The following is a 17339-nucleotide window of genomic DNA, read 5'->3' as shown; positions in this document are numbered from 1 at the left end:
AAGATTAAATGTAAGAAAACATTTTAATTTATTAACAACAATTTCATTATTATTCACACACTAATTAAATTTTCTTAGGATTTTTTTTTCAGATTAACTGTTAACTGATGGACATAGTATTAACTGGCATTCCTTCTGTGTTAATTAAAAATTAAAAAAAAACTTTAGACTATTATAATGTAGTTTAATGCAGATACATTGTTTGAAAAGACAAAGGAAAAATTTAGTCATCTGAAGAAGAAAAAAAGATATTTAGATACATGGCTAATTTGTTCTAATTGTGAATAATAAAATTGCTGAAAATTTCTATTGATAAATGAGTACAATTTTTCCTTTACTCCTATTGTTCTGTTTTTGTTTTTTGCACTCATTAAAAATAAATCAATCAGGGGCTGGCCTGGTGGCGCAGTGGTTAAGTTTGCACGTTCTGCTTTGGTGGCCCAGAGTTTGCTGGTTTGGATCCCCGGCGAGGACAGGGCACCGCTTGGCAAGCCATGCTGTGGTATGCTTCCCACATATAAAGTGGAGGAAGATGGGCATGGATGCATGGATGTTAGCTCAGGGCTGGTCTTCCTCAGCAAAAAGAGAAGGGTTGACAGCAGATGTTAGCTCAGGGCTAATCTTCCTCAAAAAAATAAAATAAATCAATCAAAAGCAACTGCTTGGCATATAAACCATTGCACAACATGTTCAAGACATTCCTTTAAAAATTTTTAAATAATTTAGTTACCTTCAATCTGAAAAAAGTTATTCCAGCCTCTACAATTTATTTGCTGATTCCTCTATTAAGCTGACTGGTATTTATCTTAAAATTTATGTATAAAGATGTTGTTATCTTTTGGCTAGAATTGTGGGTAGATGTTTGACCTTGCTTATAGGGAAGGATTTACATGTTTTTATCTCCAAAGTCTTTTGTCTTGAATTTTGAAAATTATTTTATGACACATTAGTTTCTTTAATTGAAAGGTTTTATAAAGAGAATATGTGAATATTATTATTTATTGCTTCATTTGGTGCCTAATGAAGGAATTTTAAATCATAATAAATATTCTCTTTTATTGTGTTCTGCAGAAAATTATTCCTCAGTGTTAATATTTAAAGGATTAACACTCAACTGGTAATTTTTATAGTCATTGGTTTACTTTGCAAATCCCAGATGAATGATAAGATCTTAGACTGAGGAAAGGTTTTCTCTGTCTGAATATATCTAGAGACCTTTTAGAATAGAGGCTAATTTTTCCGGATAAGTTTTCAAAGTTGCTTAAAAATCATTTAATCCCTGGAAGGAGAAGCCACTCAGTCAGAAAGAATCAGTTACACTTCTATTATTTAACTATGTGGTAGATGTTGCAGGGGGCTATACAAAGAGTATAAACAAATTCAGATCCTTTTATTCTTCATTTAATCCTTCATTTTGAAACTTGAATTAGTGTTATCATATTGATGATGTCAGAAACATAACATTTGGACAACTAGAAGGTTAGACTGTTTAAAACAGCATAGTTAAGAAATGAGAATATTCAGATAGACTAAGAGAGAAGAATGCTCAGCCCAAAGAAGGTCCTATATATATATACACACACACATATATATAGAAAATAAGATTATTTTAAGGAAAACAAAAGATTATTCTATATGTTTGCTAGATATCAATTTAAATCTTAATCTCATGCTGCATAAAAAGTAAATTTCAAGTGTTTTACGCAAGTGTAAAAAAATAAAGCCACAAAACTACTAAAGAAAACATAAGTGAACATTTTTCTATGTTGGAAAATAATTAAAATCCATAATAAAACTGGGAATAAGATGTGTTGCAAATATGACAAAGGATTAATGTTTTTAAATATGTAAGTAAATCATCCAAATTGGTTTGTAAAAAAAGTAATGCGCCAATTAAAAGTGGACAAAGACTGTGAATAAGAAATTCATAATAGAGGAAATATAAACTTTAATAGAAATATGAAAAAGTTTTCAGCCCCACTAGTAATAAAATAATGGTTAAGAAATGCAGTTAGGAAATAATGAGTGATTTATCTTGTCTGTCACCATCCACCATGGCCTCCTTCCAACCTGTTCTCCATACTCCAGCCAAAGTAATCTTTTATCGTTTCAAATCAGAACAAAACTGGTTATATTGACCCCCACAAGAATGACTACAATGGCTTCTTATGACTTCAGGCTAAACACCAATTTCTCTAAATAGCCTGTCTAAAGGCCTGATATTGTCTTGCCCCTACCATGGACTCTGATCAATCAGAAAGGATGCTGATCATAACCACCAGATGTGTCACTGTGGAAGAAAGAGCTGAAAAAGAAAGGAAAATATTAGGGGTGAAGGTCTGGCAGAAAAATCTTGAGATAGTTCAGGGGCGGATTGTATTAAACTAGTTTAAGAATAAGTGTAGTTGGAGTAAGGTAGTAAGAGGTTTGTAAGAAGCTATCAAGTGTGGTCTGAAATCCCACAAGTGAAGCAATTCTGACTGATAAGCCCCAGTTATGAATGGTAGAATGCACTGCTGAAGTTGAGCCTGAATGAGCATTGTTGGAGATGAAGACATCCAAGGAACTTTGAGGACTTGGGTATAAAAATCGTTCATGATAATGTTAGGGATAGAGCAGGAAAGAAAATAATCATAAGCCCCTTGCAAAGATGTCAATAAATGAAGGAGAGTGTCTGAGCAGCCAGTAGATGATAGCATTGAGAATAATAATGCCCTGGATTCATTTATTCTATTGTTCTAAATACTTCATCTCTTATGATTATTTTCTATATAAAGCTTCTGGTGCTTAACCCAGTACCTGGCAAAGAGTAGGTGCTCAATAAATTTTTCTTCACCATGCCTGATGTTGCAAAATAAAGCTATCAGTGTTTAGATTCTAGTTTTTAGTCAAATGCTTGGCTCCTCTAGATATTCCTTGGTATATAAGCACCAAACCAAACAAAACACCTACTCAGTTAATGTAGAGGGTTAAGTTATTCTAGAGTATGTTTTAGAAAGTAATAAACTCCTTATGATACTGATAAAAAGGAAAGGATGCAGTGAAATAGCCTTGACTAGCATGTTCATCACTTATAGATAAAGTTGGAAATTTAGTATGCTCTCATTTAAGTGCAGGCAGGATGCACTATGTCTTCAAAAATATCTTAGTCATAACAACCACTTTAGAAAAACTATTTGGCAATATCTACTAAAGAAGGACATGTGCACAAACTGTGACCTAGTACATCCACTCCTAGATATAGACCCAACAGAAATAAATACATATATTCCCCAAAAGACATGTACAAAAGTGTTCACAGGAGCACTATTTATAAAAGAACCAAATTGGAAACCGCTAAATGTCAGTCAGCATTAGAATAGATAAATTGTGGAATATTTACCCAGTGGAATACTCTGTAGTAATGAGAATGAACAAATTACAACTACAGGGAGTGGTATGGATGAATCTTACAAACATAATGTTGAGTGAAAGATACCAGACATTAGCTATTCTGTGATTCCATTTATATAGAGTTGAAAAAGAGGCAAAGTAATCTATAATATTAGAAGTAGGATAGTGGTTACCCTGGGTAGGGTCGGGGGAGTGACTAAAAGGGGGCACATAGGGGACTTCTGGAGTGCAGAAATGACTTGTTTTTTAATCTGTGTTCTAATTGCAGGGATCTTTTCAAACTGAAAATTCATAAACTGTACACTTTTGATTTATGCCTCTTGTACTTCAATTAAAAATTTCAGAAAAAAATTTGTCCTAATTTAGCATGGGACCAAAATAAAAGCATGCTTAACTCTGTGTGTGTGTGTGGGGGGGTGTGTATGTGTGTGTGTTGGGCTGTTTCTGGCTGCCTTTTCAGAATTATTTGGGAGGAAGAGGGGCTTTTTAAACTGCACAGGCCATATGTCTATCTCTCATTGCCCATTCTCTTCCCATTTTATGATATTTCTTCCATGGACTGTGTACTTCCTTTCTCTTTTACTAACAAGCCATAGTTAACTGTAATGTTACCTGAGAAGTGTTATATCCTTCAGATCTTGGGGGAGTGGGGGGTGAAAAAGATTCAGGGACTGTTGGGTAAAGAATTTTGTCTTAAAGAACTCTTTTAAATTCCAAGTGCCTCTTGGGGAAGTAGCATATTAAACATTGTGAGATATTAATATGTACCTCAAATCAGGGGCTTGGGGAGCTGAAGAGAATAAGAATCACCCTAAAAGTGAGTAGTATAAGCATGCAAAGAGATACTTTGAATGGCAGCCCTAATACAGATAAACAGGCTAGTGAGTGGGTGTGCTATTGCTGAAGATGAATTTAGTCTATTTCACAATTTTGTCGAAGCCTGACTCTTCTCTTTTTAGAAGTAATTTAGGTTGAGAGAAGTATGTGGAAAAAAATAGTTAGAGAAAACTGAGGAAAAGGTCTTGAAATTTTGGAAAAGAGAACTGACTTCTCTAGTTTAACCAGGAATATTAGAGGGCTACAACTACTTTTTCATATAATTTCATACATTTTCCATATATTTCATATGTCTAGCAAAATAGCTACAACTATTACTGTAGTATAGCCAATATCTCTATTCTGTAGCATAGCCGGTATATGTTAGAGGGCTACAACTATTTTTCAACTCTATGTAAATGGAATCACAGACTATGTAATGTCTCGTATCTTTCAGTCAACGTTGTGTTTGCAAGATTCATCCATACTGTTGTATATAGTTGTTAGAGGGCTTTCCCAGTGGAAACAAAATGGGCTTAGCAAAAGCAAGGAGGATTTGGGGTAGGCAGGTAACTTGGGAGGTATTTGAAGTGACATAGGTGATAGATTATGACGGGTGCCTGGTTTCAGAAGAAGTCAGTGACCAAAAGACTAAGAACAGGATTGGTAGAGGCAGGTGAGGTAGAGTCAAATGGGATCCAGTTAAGAGAAAGCTTTAGTCATCTTTTGAGAAGTTTAGTTAATCTAAAAATTACTAGAATCTTAGATGTTCCAAATAGCCACTTTCTGAAACCGTGGCAGTTTAAATGGCTCTTGTTCCTTTTTTTTTTTTCTCGAATGGATACAGTCTTTTGGAGCCACGACATTATTTTCAGCCCACATTGTTTTGTGTTTTTTGGTTAAGGGATAGATTAGGTTATCCTAATTAAAATTTGGTTTTGGAGGGAACTCTTTTGTTTCCCCCCAATCCTTTGTCTCTAAGGCCATTAAGGAAGAATCAAGAAAGGAAAAAAGAGAGAGAGGATAAGGAGAAGACAGAAGAGAGATAATAAGAGAAACAGGTGAGGGAAAGAAGATAAGTAAAGAAAGGTGAAGAAGATGAAATGTAAAGAACAGGAAAAGGAAGAGGGAAAACAGAAAGGGACTAGGAAAAAGGAGATACAGAGGAGAGTGCATGAATTTAAAATAAAGTAAAAATGTTTACTGAACCAAGCTAACTTAAGGATGTCAAAACTTTTGCTTTGTAGTTTAGTAAAATCTAATGTATGGATACAATTTCTGGTTCAGATACTTAGTAAAATTCATTCTTTTATTTTCAAGTTTTGGGTCAAGAGCCAAATTATAATATTTTAAGAAAATTTGTTTCTATCTAATTATTTGATTAATACCAAATGAAGTTATTGATTCCCAAAGGTTTTTGTTGGGTAGTATTTAATAAGAACAAAAAAAAGGAAAATTCTGACGTTTACTCTAATAATTTAGCACTCCTGACAGAAATAGGAAATATGATAAGTTATTGTAGCATTTGTGGGTAGAGGGTATAGATCTGTATTACATATATAGTTACTTCAATTTGCTATTAGTTATGTCATGAGTATTTAGATATAGCTTATGTTAACAGTGTTTGATTATTACAGATCTCTCCTTTTTCATATTGTGAACCTCTTTCAGTTTTGTTAGTTATAAAATATTCATAGTTATTCCATTTATTAGTCTCCGTTGCAGATGTATTATAGAAAAGAAAATTGCTAGATAACTCTATCATGTCCACTCATGGTTGGATGACATAAGATGAAATTCAGATCATCATGAAAACTTACTGAGATCCTTTTGTGTCCTCCCTTTTTTGCGTATTAGAATTATATAGACTTTTTCTGTACCTGTAATCAATTTCACATGATATTTGATCATGTTTTCAAGGATTTAATTCCTTAAATTTAAAACTAATTGAACATGGGATTCTACATTTTGATCAGGTAGCAGTTTCTAGTATGATACAATAATTATTTTGTATCATCTTTTATTTGTATAATCATCTTAGCGTATTAAAAATGTATTTAATCAAAAAGGATCTTTGCTATCCTCTTTTGATAATAATGAAAATTTGTGAGGTTTCTTTTTTTATTTTGAAGAATATCTAATGATATTCTTTGTATATGCTATACAAACATTTTGATTTTGACTTTTCACTAGCTATTTAACTCACTAAGAGAAATTAATACCTATGTACTCTCTAGCATTTGATGACAGCAAACAATTTAGAGGTCTCATTTTTAATTTAGTGGTTGCTCGTTGTAACTTTGAAAATTGTACTGGGAATTAAATCATTTATTTCTATTTTGAAAGATATACCATACTTTTAAGGTTATGGAGTAATTTGTGCAGATACTTAAAATGTTTGGTATATGAGAAGAAGAACAAAGATGGACTAGCCATTCTGTGAAAAAACACTGGCCTTTTGTTCTCCATAGGAATTTGAAAGCCTAATTTATCTTTTGTCTGCCATTCCTTATAGGCTTCTTGGGTGATTTTTAGGGATGTTGTCTTTTTCTATCTCCCAAAGTCAGAAAGTCAGAGACAGCTTTGACTTCTTGCTGAGCACCCGTACGTTGTGATTTGGAATTAGAATGCTAAAAACCAAAGAACATAAGGGAATCTTCCTGTGTCCTTCCAGTTATCCTTAGAGTCCTTCAGCTGATTGGCAGGAAGTGAAAAAGAGCTAGTGCTTTAAGCTTCAGGTGTATCACTTCTAAGAAAGGCAGCCCGGTAGAATGACCATATCTAGGGGTCTGAAGATGGCAGGGAGCGTGATGTCATCAATTCTAGGTAATCAGGCTTTTGTTTTAAATTTTTGGGGAAAAAACCTGTTAGCTCTGGGAATTTGTAAACTTCACATTGTAAGGCATCTTGTACAGGTTTAATATTCGCTAGTTTATATGCTTGTGTTCATTCACTCATTCATTTTCTGCCACAGTCTCCAGAGTATTTGAGGTAGCTATTGACATCAAAAATCAGCAAAATTCTAATATAAATAGAAAATAAAATCAGAACCAGGAAAAATAGTAACAGAATGTCAAGACTGGGGGAAAAACTATGTAGGTCATAGCACATATAGATAGTACATTAGAGCTATTATTTTCTCTCTAAACTTCCCAAAGGCCAAAATGAAAAGGAGATAAAGTCATATAACACTTACTATTAAATAAAAGAAAGCATGTCACATTGCTGGAAAGGAAAGATTTTATTGTATTTAGCTCTAATAGAATTTCTTTCTGGAGGCTTTAACTTTAACCACACTGACTTTTGTGGTGAGAGTGCCCTTGACAATATCACTACAGCTAATACAAGAAGGAGATTCATAAGGCCACCTCTTGCAGAATCTGGAAGCCCTCAGTGGAAGAGGAGGCCACAATACTAAAACGTTCTGTGGACATCTAAGAATGCAGCTGTCTATAATTGATTTTACCCAAGAATATAATCTGGACTTAGACTAATGGATAAACTGGATGTGCTTCTAATAATTCTCTTAGTACCATTTTCTTAGCTGCAGTTTGGATATGCAATGGATAATTATATTCCCTGTGAAGAGTTCTCAATTGCAGATAGTCTATACTTGCTTGAAGGTGGATTTGTAAGATTAGAAGCATTTACCAGTTAATTTATTAGCTGATTTAAAAAAATTTTTATATTTTCTTTGGAAATTTTTGGAAATATTTTATATATTAAAAATAATTTTTATGTGTTTGTGAGAACTTAACCCTCATAAAATTATTCAAAGCTTATCCCTTGTTAGGATTGAAAAATATTAAATGGTTGAAAGGAAATTGTCAGTGTTTAACTTTTTCTAGCAATTTTCATGATATATTCTACTTATTGATGTCTCACTATTTTCTAGTTGGTTATTCTTAATTTTACTTTGTAGATTTTTTGTTGTTGTTGGCTTTATGTATAATCGCTCTTGCTATAGATTTTTTGCTTTTTTGATGAGAAAGATTCACCCTGAGCTAACATCCATTGCCAATCCTCCTCTTTTTTTTTTTTTTTTTGCTTGACGAAGATTAGCCTGAGTTAACACCTGTGGAAATTTTCCTCTATTTTGTATGTGGGATGTTTCCACAGCTTGGCTGATGAGTAGACCAGATCCACACCCGGGATCTGAACCTGTTAACTTGGGCTGCTGAAGTGGAACAGGTGGAACTTTGACCATTTGGCCACAGGGCTGGCCCCCTAGATTTTAAAGATAAGTAGTTAAAGAGTGCTAGAAATCTAGCTAATGTATGAAACATGTTCTGTTTTGGAGGGAGGATTTTTCTTAATAAATTTTTTACTATCCATTATAATTTAAAATTTCCCCAAAGAGACACTTTGAGGGACACTTAATTTGATTCACTAACATTTGGCAGTCTAAAGCCTCATATGTTAGGTTGCTCTACTATGGCATTTCAGGAAAATTACTAGAAGAAAGGAACTGACTGTGTGCTAGACATAAAAAATATTATTACTGGCAGACAATCCTGCTAGGAAGGAGTTATTCCTACTTTTCAGATGAGAACATTGAAACTTGAAGGGATTAAGGAATTTGATCAGAATCAGAATGGCAGATTAAAATTCTAAATTTTCTGACACTATGGTTTAAATTCTATCCAAGCAATGTTGCCTGTTTGCTAAGCCAACAGACTTGTAGTAAGAGAGAACTTAGGTCAGATCCTCTCTGTGTTATTAACTATGTGACCATATGCAGTCACACAACCTCTCTGAGATAAATTTCCTTGGTAAAATATGGCAAGTAATAGAAATCTCATAGAATTGTTTTGAAAATTAATGAGATAATATTTATAAAAATGTGTATTAGCACAGTGCCTGGCATATAGCTAAAGTCAGTAAATGACGGCTATAAAGAAAGAAAAAGTGACCATGATGTCTCCTAAATGTGGTTTTTCAGTATATGTATGTTGTAGGTTGTATTCCACTTTAATATACTTTAATTGTTTTTCATGGTGTAAAACCTAAAGATAAGAAGTTGCCAGCAGGTGGAGCTCAGTGTTAGAGAAACCAAATTTCTGAAATAGAGATGTTTTTCACCTTATGTTTTAAAAATAAAATTAAATAAATGCATACAGTTTTGACATTTATATGTGAAGGTTTTCTATTTTTAACATTCTTACCAAAAGTCCTAACCCTGCAACTTATTCTTGAATATGTAAAAATAATGCTTTAATTATTTGTATCATTTTGAAATTTTTGTTATATCTGGTATCACATATAAGGAATGACGGTTCATTTACATGAATAAGACATGCTTAAAGTGAACTTCATTTGTAAAGGCTGGCTTAGAATTTGATCATTTCACTCAGTAATTGCACTGATAATATCAAATTTAACTATCAAAACCCTCTAATTGGCCACTCTCACAGTATTCCACTTTCTAGTTAAGGGCATCACCTTTAGTCAGCAGCTTAAGCTAAAATCTTGGGAATCACCCTTGTGTTCACTGTTTCTCAAATCTTACATCCACTCCATCAGCAAATTCTCTTGGTGCTACCTCAAAAATATGTCCCAAATCTGACCTCTTGTCAGCATCTCCACTATGATCATCCTAATAAAATATACCACACTTGTGGCCTGGACTGCTTCAGCCAGGCTACCTGCTTCCTCTCTTGCCCTCCCTACATTTTATTATCTTCACAGTAACTAGAATGATCTCACTGTGATCTTACATAGCACCTGCTTATGACTCTCCTGTGGCATCCCAATGTAACTAGAATAAAATTCCTTATCGTGGCCTAAACTACATGATCTCTTCTCTGCCTACATCCCCCCAGCATAGCCTACCACCACTTCTCATCTCCCACACTCTGCCTTTCTGATCTTACTACCCTTTGAGCACACTAAGCTCCGGGCCTCTCTTTTCCTCTCTCCTTAATACTCTTTCCCCAGTTCTTCATGTGACTGACTGCCTTCTTTTCCTCATTTCACCTCAAATGTCACTCCTTTGAGATCTACTTTCATTATAATAGGCTCTCAGATTATCCCTCTACCTCCAACCGTCATTATTTATCCTGTTGCCCTTTTCCGTGTCTTACATAGCACTTTTAGTATCTTTATTACTACTGCTGTTACTCCTCCTCCTCCTCCTCCTACTATTTTGTTGGCTAACATTTACTGTGTGGTAGGTTTCTTCTAAGCATTTTTGTGCATTACTTACTTTAATATGTGTATTTATATGTTTAAATATAGCATCTGTTTAATTATAGTGTTTATGTGTGTATGTTTTCAGTATGTATTTTCTTCCCCTATAATCCCTGCTGGTCCCCAAAACTGTAGGTCCAAGAAGCCAGGCACTTCCATTTTGTTTATCACTATTTCCTCAGCCTTGAGCAGTACTTGGCACATAGAGGAAGCATGGTAAATATGTTTTGAATATTGGGCAAACTCTTAGAATTCATAGTAACAACTAGGGTCATCAAATATTTAAATAAAATAACCTCCTAGGGGAAAGGGAGCATTTTCTAGGGAAGAAATCATGCCTGACTGATTATTGTTAAGAATTCTTTTATATGAAGGTATTAGGGTACATAAAATAATCTACTTAGGTTTTAGAAAAGACTTTGACAATGTTCCCTTTACCAAAGATTACTAAATATTAAGTCACCATTGGATGGGAAATATGCTTTTAGCATGGCCCAAGAAAAGGTTTAAAATCAGAAATCAAAGGGTAGGTATTTATTTAACTGGAAAAGTATAAAGATCAAGGTGCCTCAGCAATTAATGATCACATCTGTTATGGGTTGAATTTTATCCCCTGGTATCCTAATACCCAGTACTTGTGAATACGACCTTGTTTGGAAATAGGATCTGTAGATGTATCGAGTTAAGATGAGGTTATTAGGGAAGGTTCTAATCCACTATGACTGGTGTCCTTATAAGAAGAGAAGAGAGAGACTGACATACAGGGAATGCAGCCATGTGAAGTCTGGGACAGAGACTGGAGTTATGCTGTCACAAGCAAAGGATTGCCTGGGTCTACCAGAAGCCGTAAGAGGCAATGATCCTGCCCTAGAAGTTCAGGAGGGAGCATCATCCTGCCAACACCTTGATTTCAGACTTCTAGCCTCTAGAACTGTGAAAAAATAAGCTTTTGTTGTCTTAAGCCACCCAGTTTGTGGTACTTTGTTACAGCAGCCCTAGCACACTAATACAGCATCCGTTATGTTTATTATATTTATAAGTGATCTGAAAGACTACCTAGTAATGAGATATCTAGATCACATCAAATTTTTCTAGTTGTGAAGAGCAAATCCAGTGGGTATAGATGATCATAGGAGAAATATTTGAATTAGCTTTTCACTGGGCTAGACCAAGAAGCAAGAAATCTAGTTTCTCTAGATTTTATATTCCTTGATTGTAAACATTAATTTTGATTTATTTTATCTCCAAAATTGTTTCCAGATTTAAAGTTTTGTGATTTTATACAGAAATATATAGTTTTTTGTGAAGATATATTCCAGGCACTTAGTAAATGCTCAATGAATATTGAAAGAATAAAGACATAAAACCAAACAGGAAATAAGAAATAAAGATAAGAAAATATAAGTAAATTTATGTAGGTATAAAAATACAAATTATTTGTTTAAAATGATCTAGGGAAGAAAGTGAGATCAAGGAAAGAATATTGAGACTCAATATGCATTGTTTCTTGAGTGTAGCAACCTATAGCAGAAAGACAAAATTAAAAATTGCTAATGCATCCTTTGAGACTCCTTTTTGGCAACAGAATACTTTTGGTGAGGCGGAACAGAGACCTAACCCTAAAAGCATAATATAATAGTTAGTTGCATAGACTCTGGAGCAAAGTTGATTGGATTTGAATCGTGGATCAGCCACTTATTGGCCATGTAACTTGGGGCAAGTTAGTTAACCTTTCTGTGCCTCAGTTTTCTCATCTATAAACTAAGGCTTGTAATAGAACCCATATTATAGAGTTATTGTGGGGGATTAAATAAAATATTCCACCTAAAATGTTTAGAAGAATATCTGGCTCATAAGTTGTTCCCACCCCATGTTGTCTATTATTATTTATTAAATGTAACATTTTATAAAATTATTCTCAGAATATAAAATTGGGCATTTTCCTTATACCATGATATAAAAATAAATGGTTTACCGACAACAAAATCAAAATGTGGATATATTTAAAATAGAGAAATAGAGGAAATTATACAAAGAAAGAAGTCTTAATTTCTTTTTTAAAGTGCGTCAAATTGGAAAGGGAGGCAAAGGGTTTAAAAGATAAGATGTTATGTCAGAATCATGAACAAGAAAAGTTTTCCTGAGTAAGACTTTTGTATAGTAAATCTCTCTTGCTCTTTTTCAGTTTTTCTTATTTGTTTTCATAAAGTTCCTTGGACTTTGGTCTATTTTAAAGAATGTTCTGCACAGTTTCTGAACATGATATCTGGCATCTAGTAGTTGCATAGTACCTTCTTTTCTTTAAATGAATGAATAAATAAGGATTTACATAGCAATTAATAAATTATTATAGAACAGATTATCACAATGGTAGCCTTGTTTTCAGATTAAACATTTTTGGTTTTAAGCATTCCAAACACTCTACTGCTTCTCCAGTCCTGTCACCCCATTGATTGTTAAGCTCAGTACATTCTTGCTGCAAGGAAATTTCTAATTTTTATTTCTATTGAGACTGTAAAGATCATTTGTGCATAATTTAGATGCTTTCTCTTTCAATCAGAATTATAAAACATTGGAGAGTTATACTTCAGTAAAGTTAATTAAAAAGCACTGGATTAAGAAAAACTTTGTGGGGCCGAGCCCGTGGCTGAGTGGTTAAGTTCACATGCTCTGCTTCAGTGGCCCAGGGTTTGCTGGTTTGGATCCTGGGCATGGACCTAGCACCAATCATCAAGCCGTGATGAGGTGGTGTCACATATAGAAGAGCTAGGACTTATAACTAGGATATACAACTGTGTACTGGGGGGCTTTGGGGAATATAAAAAAGAGGATGATTGGCAACAGATGTTAGCTCAGAGCCAATCTTCAAAAAAAAAAAACAAACTGTTGCTAAAAAAAAAAGAAAAGCTTTGGAACACAACTGTTTGCAAGTTTTGTTTCAAGAACTGCTTAGAAGCTTATCTTCTCGGAGATCTCAAGATCCAAGTTCCTAAAGCAGAAGACTTCAAGTTTGTAAAGAAGAAAACAAGTTATTTTATTAAAAAATCAATTAGAAAATAGACTTATTTCTTAAATAACGAATCTTCACTTAATGCATGAAGATTTCCTCTTTACTGCTCATTAAACCAATAACATTTGTTGGATATATCAACTCCTTTAATCCAGAACTGACTAGTATACTTCCATGCCAACAGGGGGAGACAGTATCAAATAGGAGATCCAGACCTGTGGCTTTTCTATCTTGCTTTTGGCTCAGTCAGGAACATCTGTGGACAGATTGCCTTCTGTGGGCCCACCATCACCAGCTCTTGGCTAAGATTTGAGATGGAGAAGAAAAATACATGTTTCTATTGTGGGGGTAATCTGGAGCCTAGTTCTGAATCCCAGTGCTGTAAAATGTGTGCTTTAAAGTACAGCTCTGAGGCTTCCTCTCCTTCCACATCAGAACTCAAAAGAGAGCAGGTAAGGGGGAAGGCTGTGTCAGGCCTACTTTAGCCAGGCCCAGAAATTATCTATAAGTCCAGCAAATCATCTATTTTATGCTGCTTCTTCAAATGGGAAGAGTAATTTTTCTTGACTTACTTCATATGACAGAATTCTTTTGAAGAAATACTGTCCTTCAGATGCCAAGCCAAGCCCATTAAAAAATGAAAGTGGCTTGTTTTCTATTTCCGTTTTATTTTGTTTGTTTCCTTTATTCACCTTTCAGATTTGAGAAAAATATGTGCTGTCTACTCTTCCAAAACATGGGAAGGGAAAAGAGTGCAGTTTTGTTGGATATCTGAGGAGAAGCGTTGCTCAGTTTAAAATTTCTGGTGGTGTTAAGATTTTTGTTTTCCAAATTTTAGTTTCTGTACTGGCTCATAAGCACAGTTTTACCTTCTTATTTTCAATTTGTGTCAGCAGAGGAAAATAATAATATTTTTCTTGATAGGTATTAAATAATGAATGGCAATGTTTGATAAATCTTTTCAATATGATATGTAAATGTATAGTTCAATACTAATTTTATAATCAATTTTTATGGTTAAGTTAGTAACCTGGAATACAGTAATTCATTAATATTTTAATGTATAACATATCGTTTCTATGAAAAATAGAGTCCTATCTTACATCTGTTGTGTTAGTAAAGAATTATATTTACATGTTATTTTGCAGTTTAAACTTAATTGCCTGCACCTCCAAGTTCCTTATTAATGCCCCTGTATTTGAGGCTGTCATTCTTCCAGACTTGCTATATTAGGAAAAACAAGTTCTAACCTTCAAATAAGAATGGTAAATGTCAAAAAAGAATGTTCAATTATTAAACAACTTAATGTATTTTTTCTTATATGTGAAAAGAGTTTAACAGACATATAATTCCTATTTTAATGTTACCAAATTCAATAGTTAAGTTATGATGTTCTAAATATTAGTGTCCTATAGTTATTGGGTAAATACTATTCATAAGCATAAGAATCATTCTTTTATATTTGTAAGTTTTGTGTTATCTTGATTTATAGAGTCATAAAAATATTAGAGACTCTAGAATCCATTAGTGTCACCGTGTCCAATCTATCATTTTATGTATAACAATGTCTCTGAAGCACGAGATAATTAGTGACTCACAGCTAGCTAGTGACTTATACAACTTTAATTTTCTGTAGCTTTAAAATAAAGTCTTGCTTCCTTTTCACTCTTCATTTCCTGATATATATTATTTTATAATCCTTATTTGATATTTTTCTTTATTTTTATTTTTTTACATATCATTTTTTCAAAACAATTTTATGCCTTTTGTTTCTTGTTTTTGAAATTGTTTTTAATCCTCTTTTGCTCTTGTTTCTTTTCTTTTGTGTCAGTTCTACTGCATGTTTTCAAAAAAAGTGGAAAAGATTAAAATTTTATTATTTAACTATTTTATGTAAATTCCTACATTATTCCTCCATTATCCTAAAGTAAATAGGATAACAGTTTTTATCTTGATGGCCGACAGACACCATTCTCAGGAAGACATTAAATATAGGGATGTATACTGTCTTGAAATTTTAAAACAATTTAACAGGTAAATACTTATTGAACTCTCATACCTGTGAACTTCCACCCGTAAACATGATGATTTATCTTTGGTTATTAGCTAATGCTTACCTAAATGTAATGAGATTGACTTATGATAAATCTATAAATATCCTTTTAAACATTTAAGTATTTATCATTGTCAGTCTTCTTAGTCAGATGTTTTTACACTCAGACACACACATATTTAGATTCACATATATTAGCTTATGTGGTGATTCCATACCTGAACTGATCAGACGAGGGTTTTGTATTCTAACGGAGTCACTATTTATCTTCCTTTCATAGGGATGTTCTGGCTTCTTTGGTTTTTACTCTCTGATATTATTTTATGATGTCTCCAATGAATCCTTATTACCATAAGATGCATACTGACTCTTGAGGGCTAATTTTAGGCAGGAACCTTCCCTTTTATGAGAAACGCAGATTCCCCTGGAGGTGGGACCTGGTCCAGGCCTAGTTAGTCTTCTGTAAGCTTTCATCTCTTATATTGCTCTTGCTGCCCATCTGCTGTCTCCTTTAAGTTGTGTTTCATATTAATTCTGTATTGTATATGGCAGATCCATTCTTTACTGTATTTTCACTTCCCTAAAGCATCCTTTTACAGCTCTCCATCTTCTCAGAATTTTTTATTGTGCCCTCTGGAATCTTATTCTGGTAAGCAAACCACCTTTTCAAGAGAAAATTACTCATTCTCCTGTATCCCCCTGTAGTCCAGTGTTGAGAAGTGGCCCTTAGTGCTGCCTTTATCCACCCTTATGCAGAAGCCTCTGTGTTTTCAAGGCTTGTACAATTTGGTTGTACTACATTTACTCCTTCTCATTGATGAACTCTTTCATACTTCTGTTCCTTCCTCGTCATTTATCAAAGAATGTGTTTTCTGGTTCATTCTCTCTTTTTCTGCCTTTAGCCATTTGGGATGACTTTAGCATTCATGTGGAAGACTCATCTAAAACCTTAATTTCTATGTTCATCAATTTAAAAATGGTATTAACTGAAGGATGGTAACTGGTAAGCAAGCTTAGGTGAAGAGACTCTTTTGAAAGATGGAAGGAAGCTCTTCGGCCCTTGTTGTCCCTCTTGAGTAACTGGTACCAGTTCTGAACTGCTCACTTTACAGACTTCTTGTTTCATGAGAAAAGTGAAACCTTATTTAGGTAGGTTAATTTTGGACGTATTTCTGCCATGTATAGCTGAATGCAATTCTGGTTGAAAGGGTAAGTAAAATTTTAGTGAAAATAGAAAAAATGACTCAGCATATTTTTTCAGTACTGGTGTTTTCATCGTTATTTATTTGTTTGCCTCTATCTCCTAGAAGGTACTTGCTTCCAGACCATAGCAGCTTGTGTGGCACTAAGTTTATCAAGGTAGAAGAATTTTAGTGCTTCAGTAGACATTGTAGATTCTAATATTTAAAGATCTTGCTACCACATTTTGCCTTTATAAGTATGTGTCTTTTGAAGGCATGATGTTCTTCCTTCCCCAGTTCCCTAGTTTCTAGTTGAATTCTTAGAAAGACTTAATTACCCTTGCAGATTGACAACACTTCACAGCATGTTTTAAAGTTATAACATATTTCAGTGTTTGGTCATGTGATAACAGTATTTATGAAAATAGTTAAATTGATGAGTTCTTGAGATTTATTGTGGGACTTAATCTTTTTCACAAGAATGAAAACAAAGATTGTAGGGATTTTAAGGGCTATTACAAATCTTAAGAGAAAACAAGGTAATCGTACATATTTCAGATTGTCCTTGCTAATTGTATAATTTTAGATTATTGCTTTATATGCTCAATTTCTAATTAATTTCTGACAAAAGATTTATTTTAGCTATGATGATGTAATTTTTATATGGTGTCTCCCTTGAAAGTATACATATATTAAA

General features: G+C 33.8%; 1 protein-coding gene across 30 annotated transcripts in view; it reads left to right on the top strand.

Moving 5' to 3' along the window:
• Window positions 1-17339, top strand: part of FER (FER tyrosine kinase) — a 441906-nt gene that overhangs the window by 139339 nt on the left and 285228 nt on the right. Inside the window, exon 1 of one of the 30 annotated variants that reach the window (XM_023617903.2) lies at window positions 13599-13860. The exons of the other annotated variants lie outside the window; for them this stretch is intronic. Within the exon in view, the coding sequence (XP_023473671.1) occupies window positions 13723-13860 (138 nt within the window). The 5' untranslated portion in view covers window positions 13599-13722. Of the gene's footprint in view, window positions 1-13598; window positions 13861-17339 lie in introns of those variants that run through there. 30 annotated transcript variants of the gene reach the window in all.

This window comes from Equus caballus, chromosome 14 (assembly GCF_041296265.1).
Source record: "Equus caballus isolate H_3958 breed thoroughbred chromosome 14, TB-T2T, whole genome shotgun sequence".
In the NCBI taxonomy this organism is placed as follows: domain Eukaryota; kingdom Metazoa; phylum Chordata; class Mammalia; order Perissodactyla; family Equidae; genus Equus; species Equus caballus.
The sequence above is the reverse complement of the archived record's forward strand: the minus strand, read 5'-3'. Positions and strand labels throughout refer to the sequence as shown.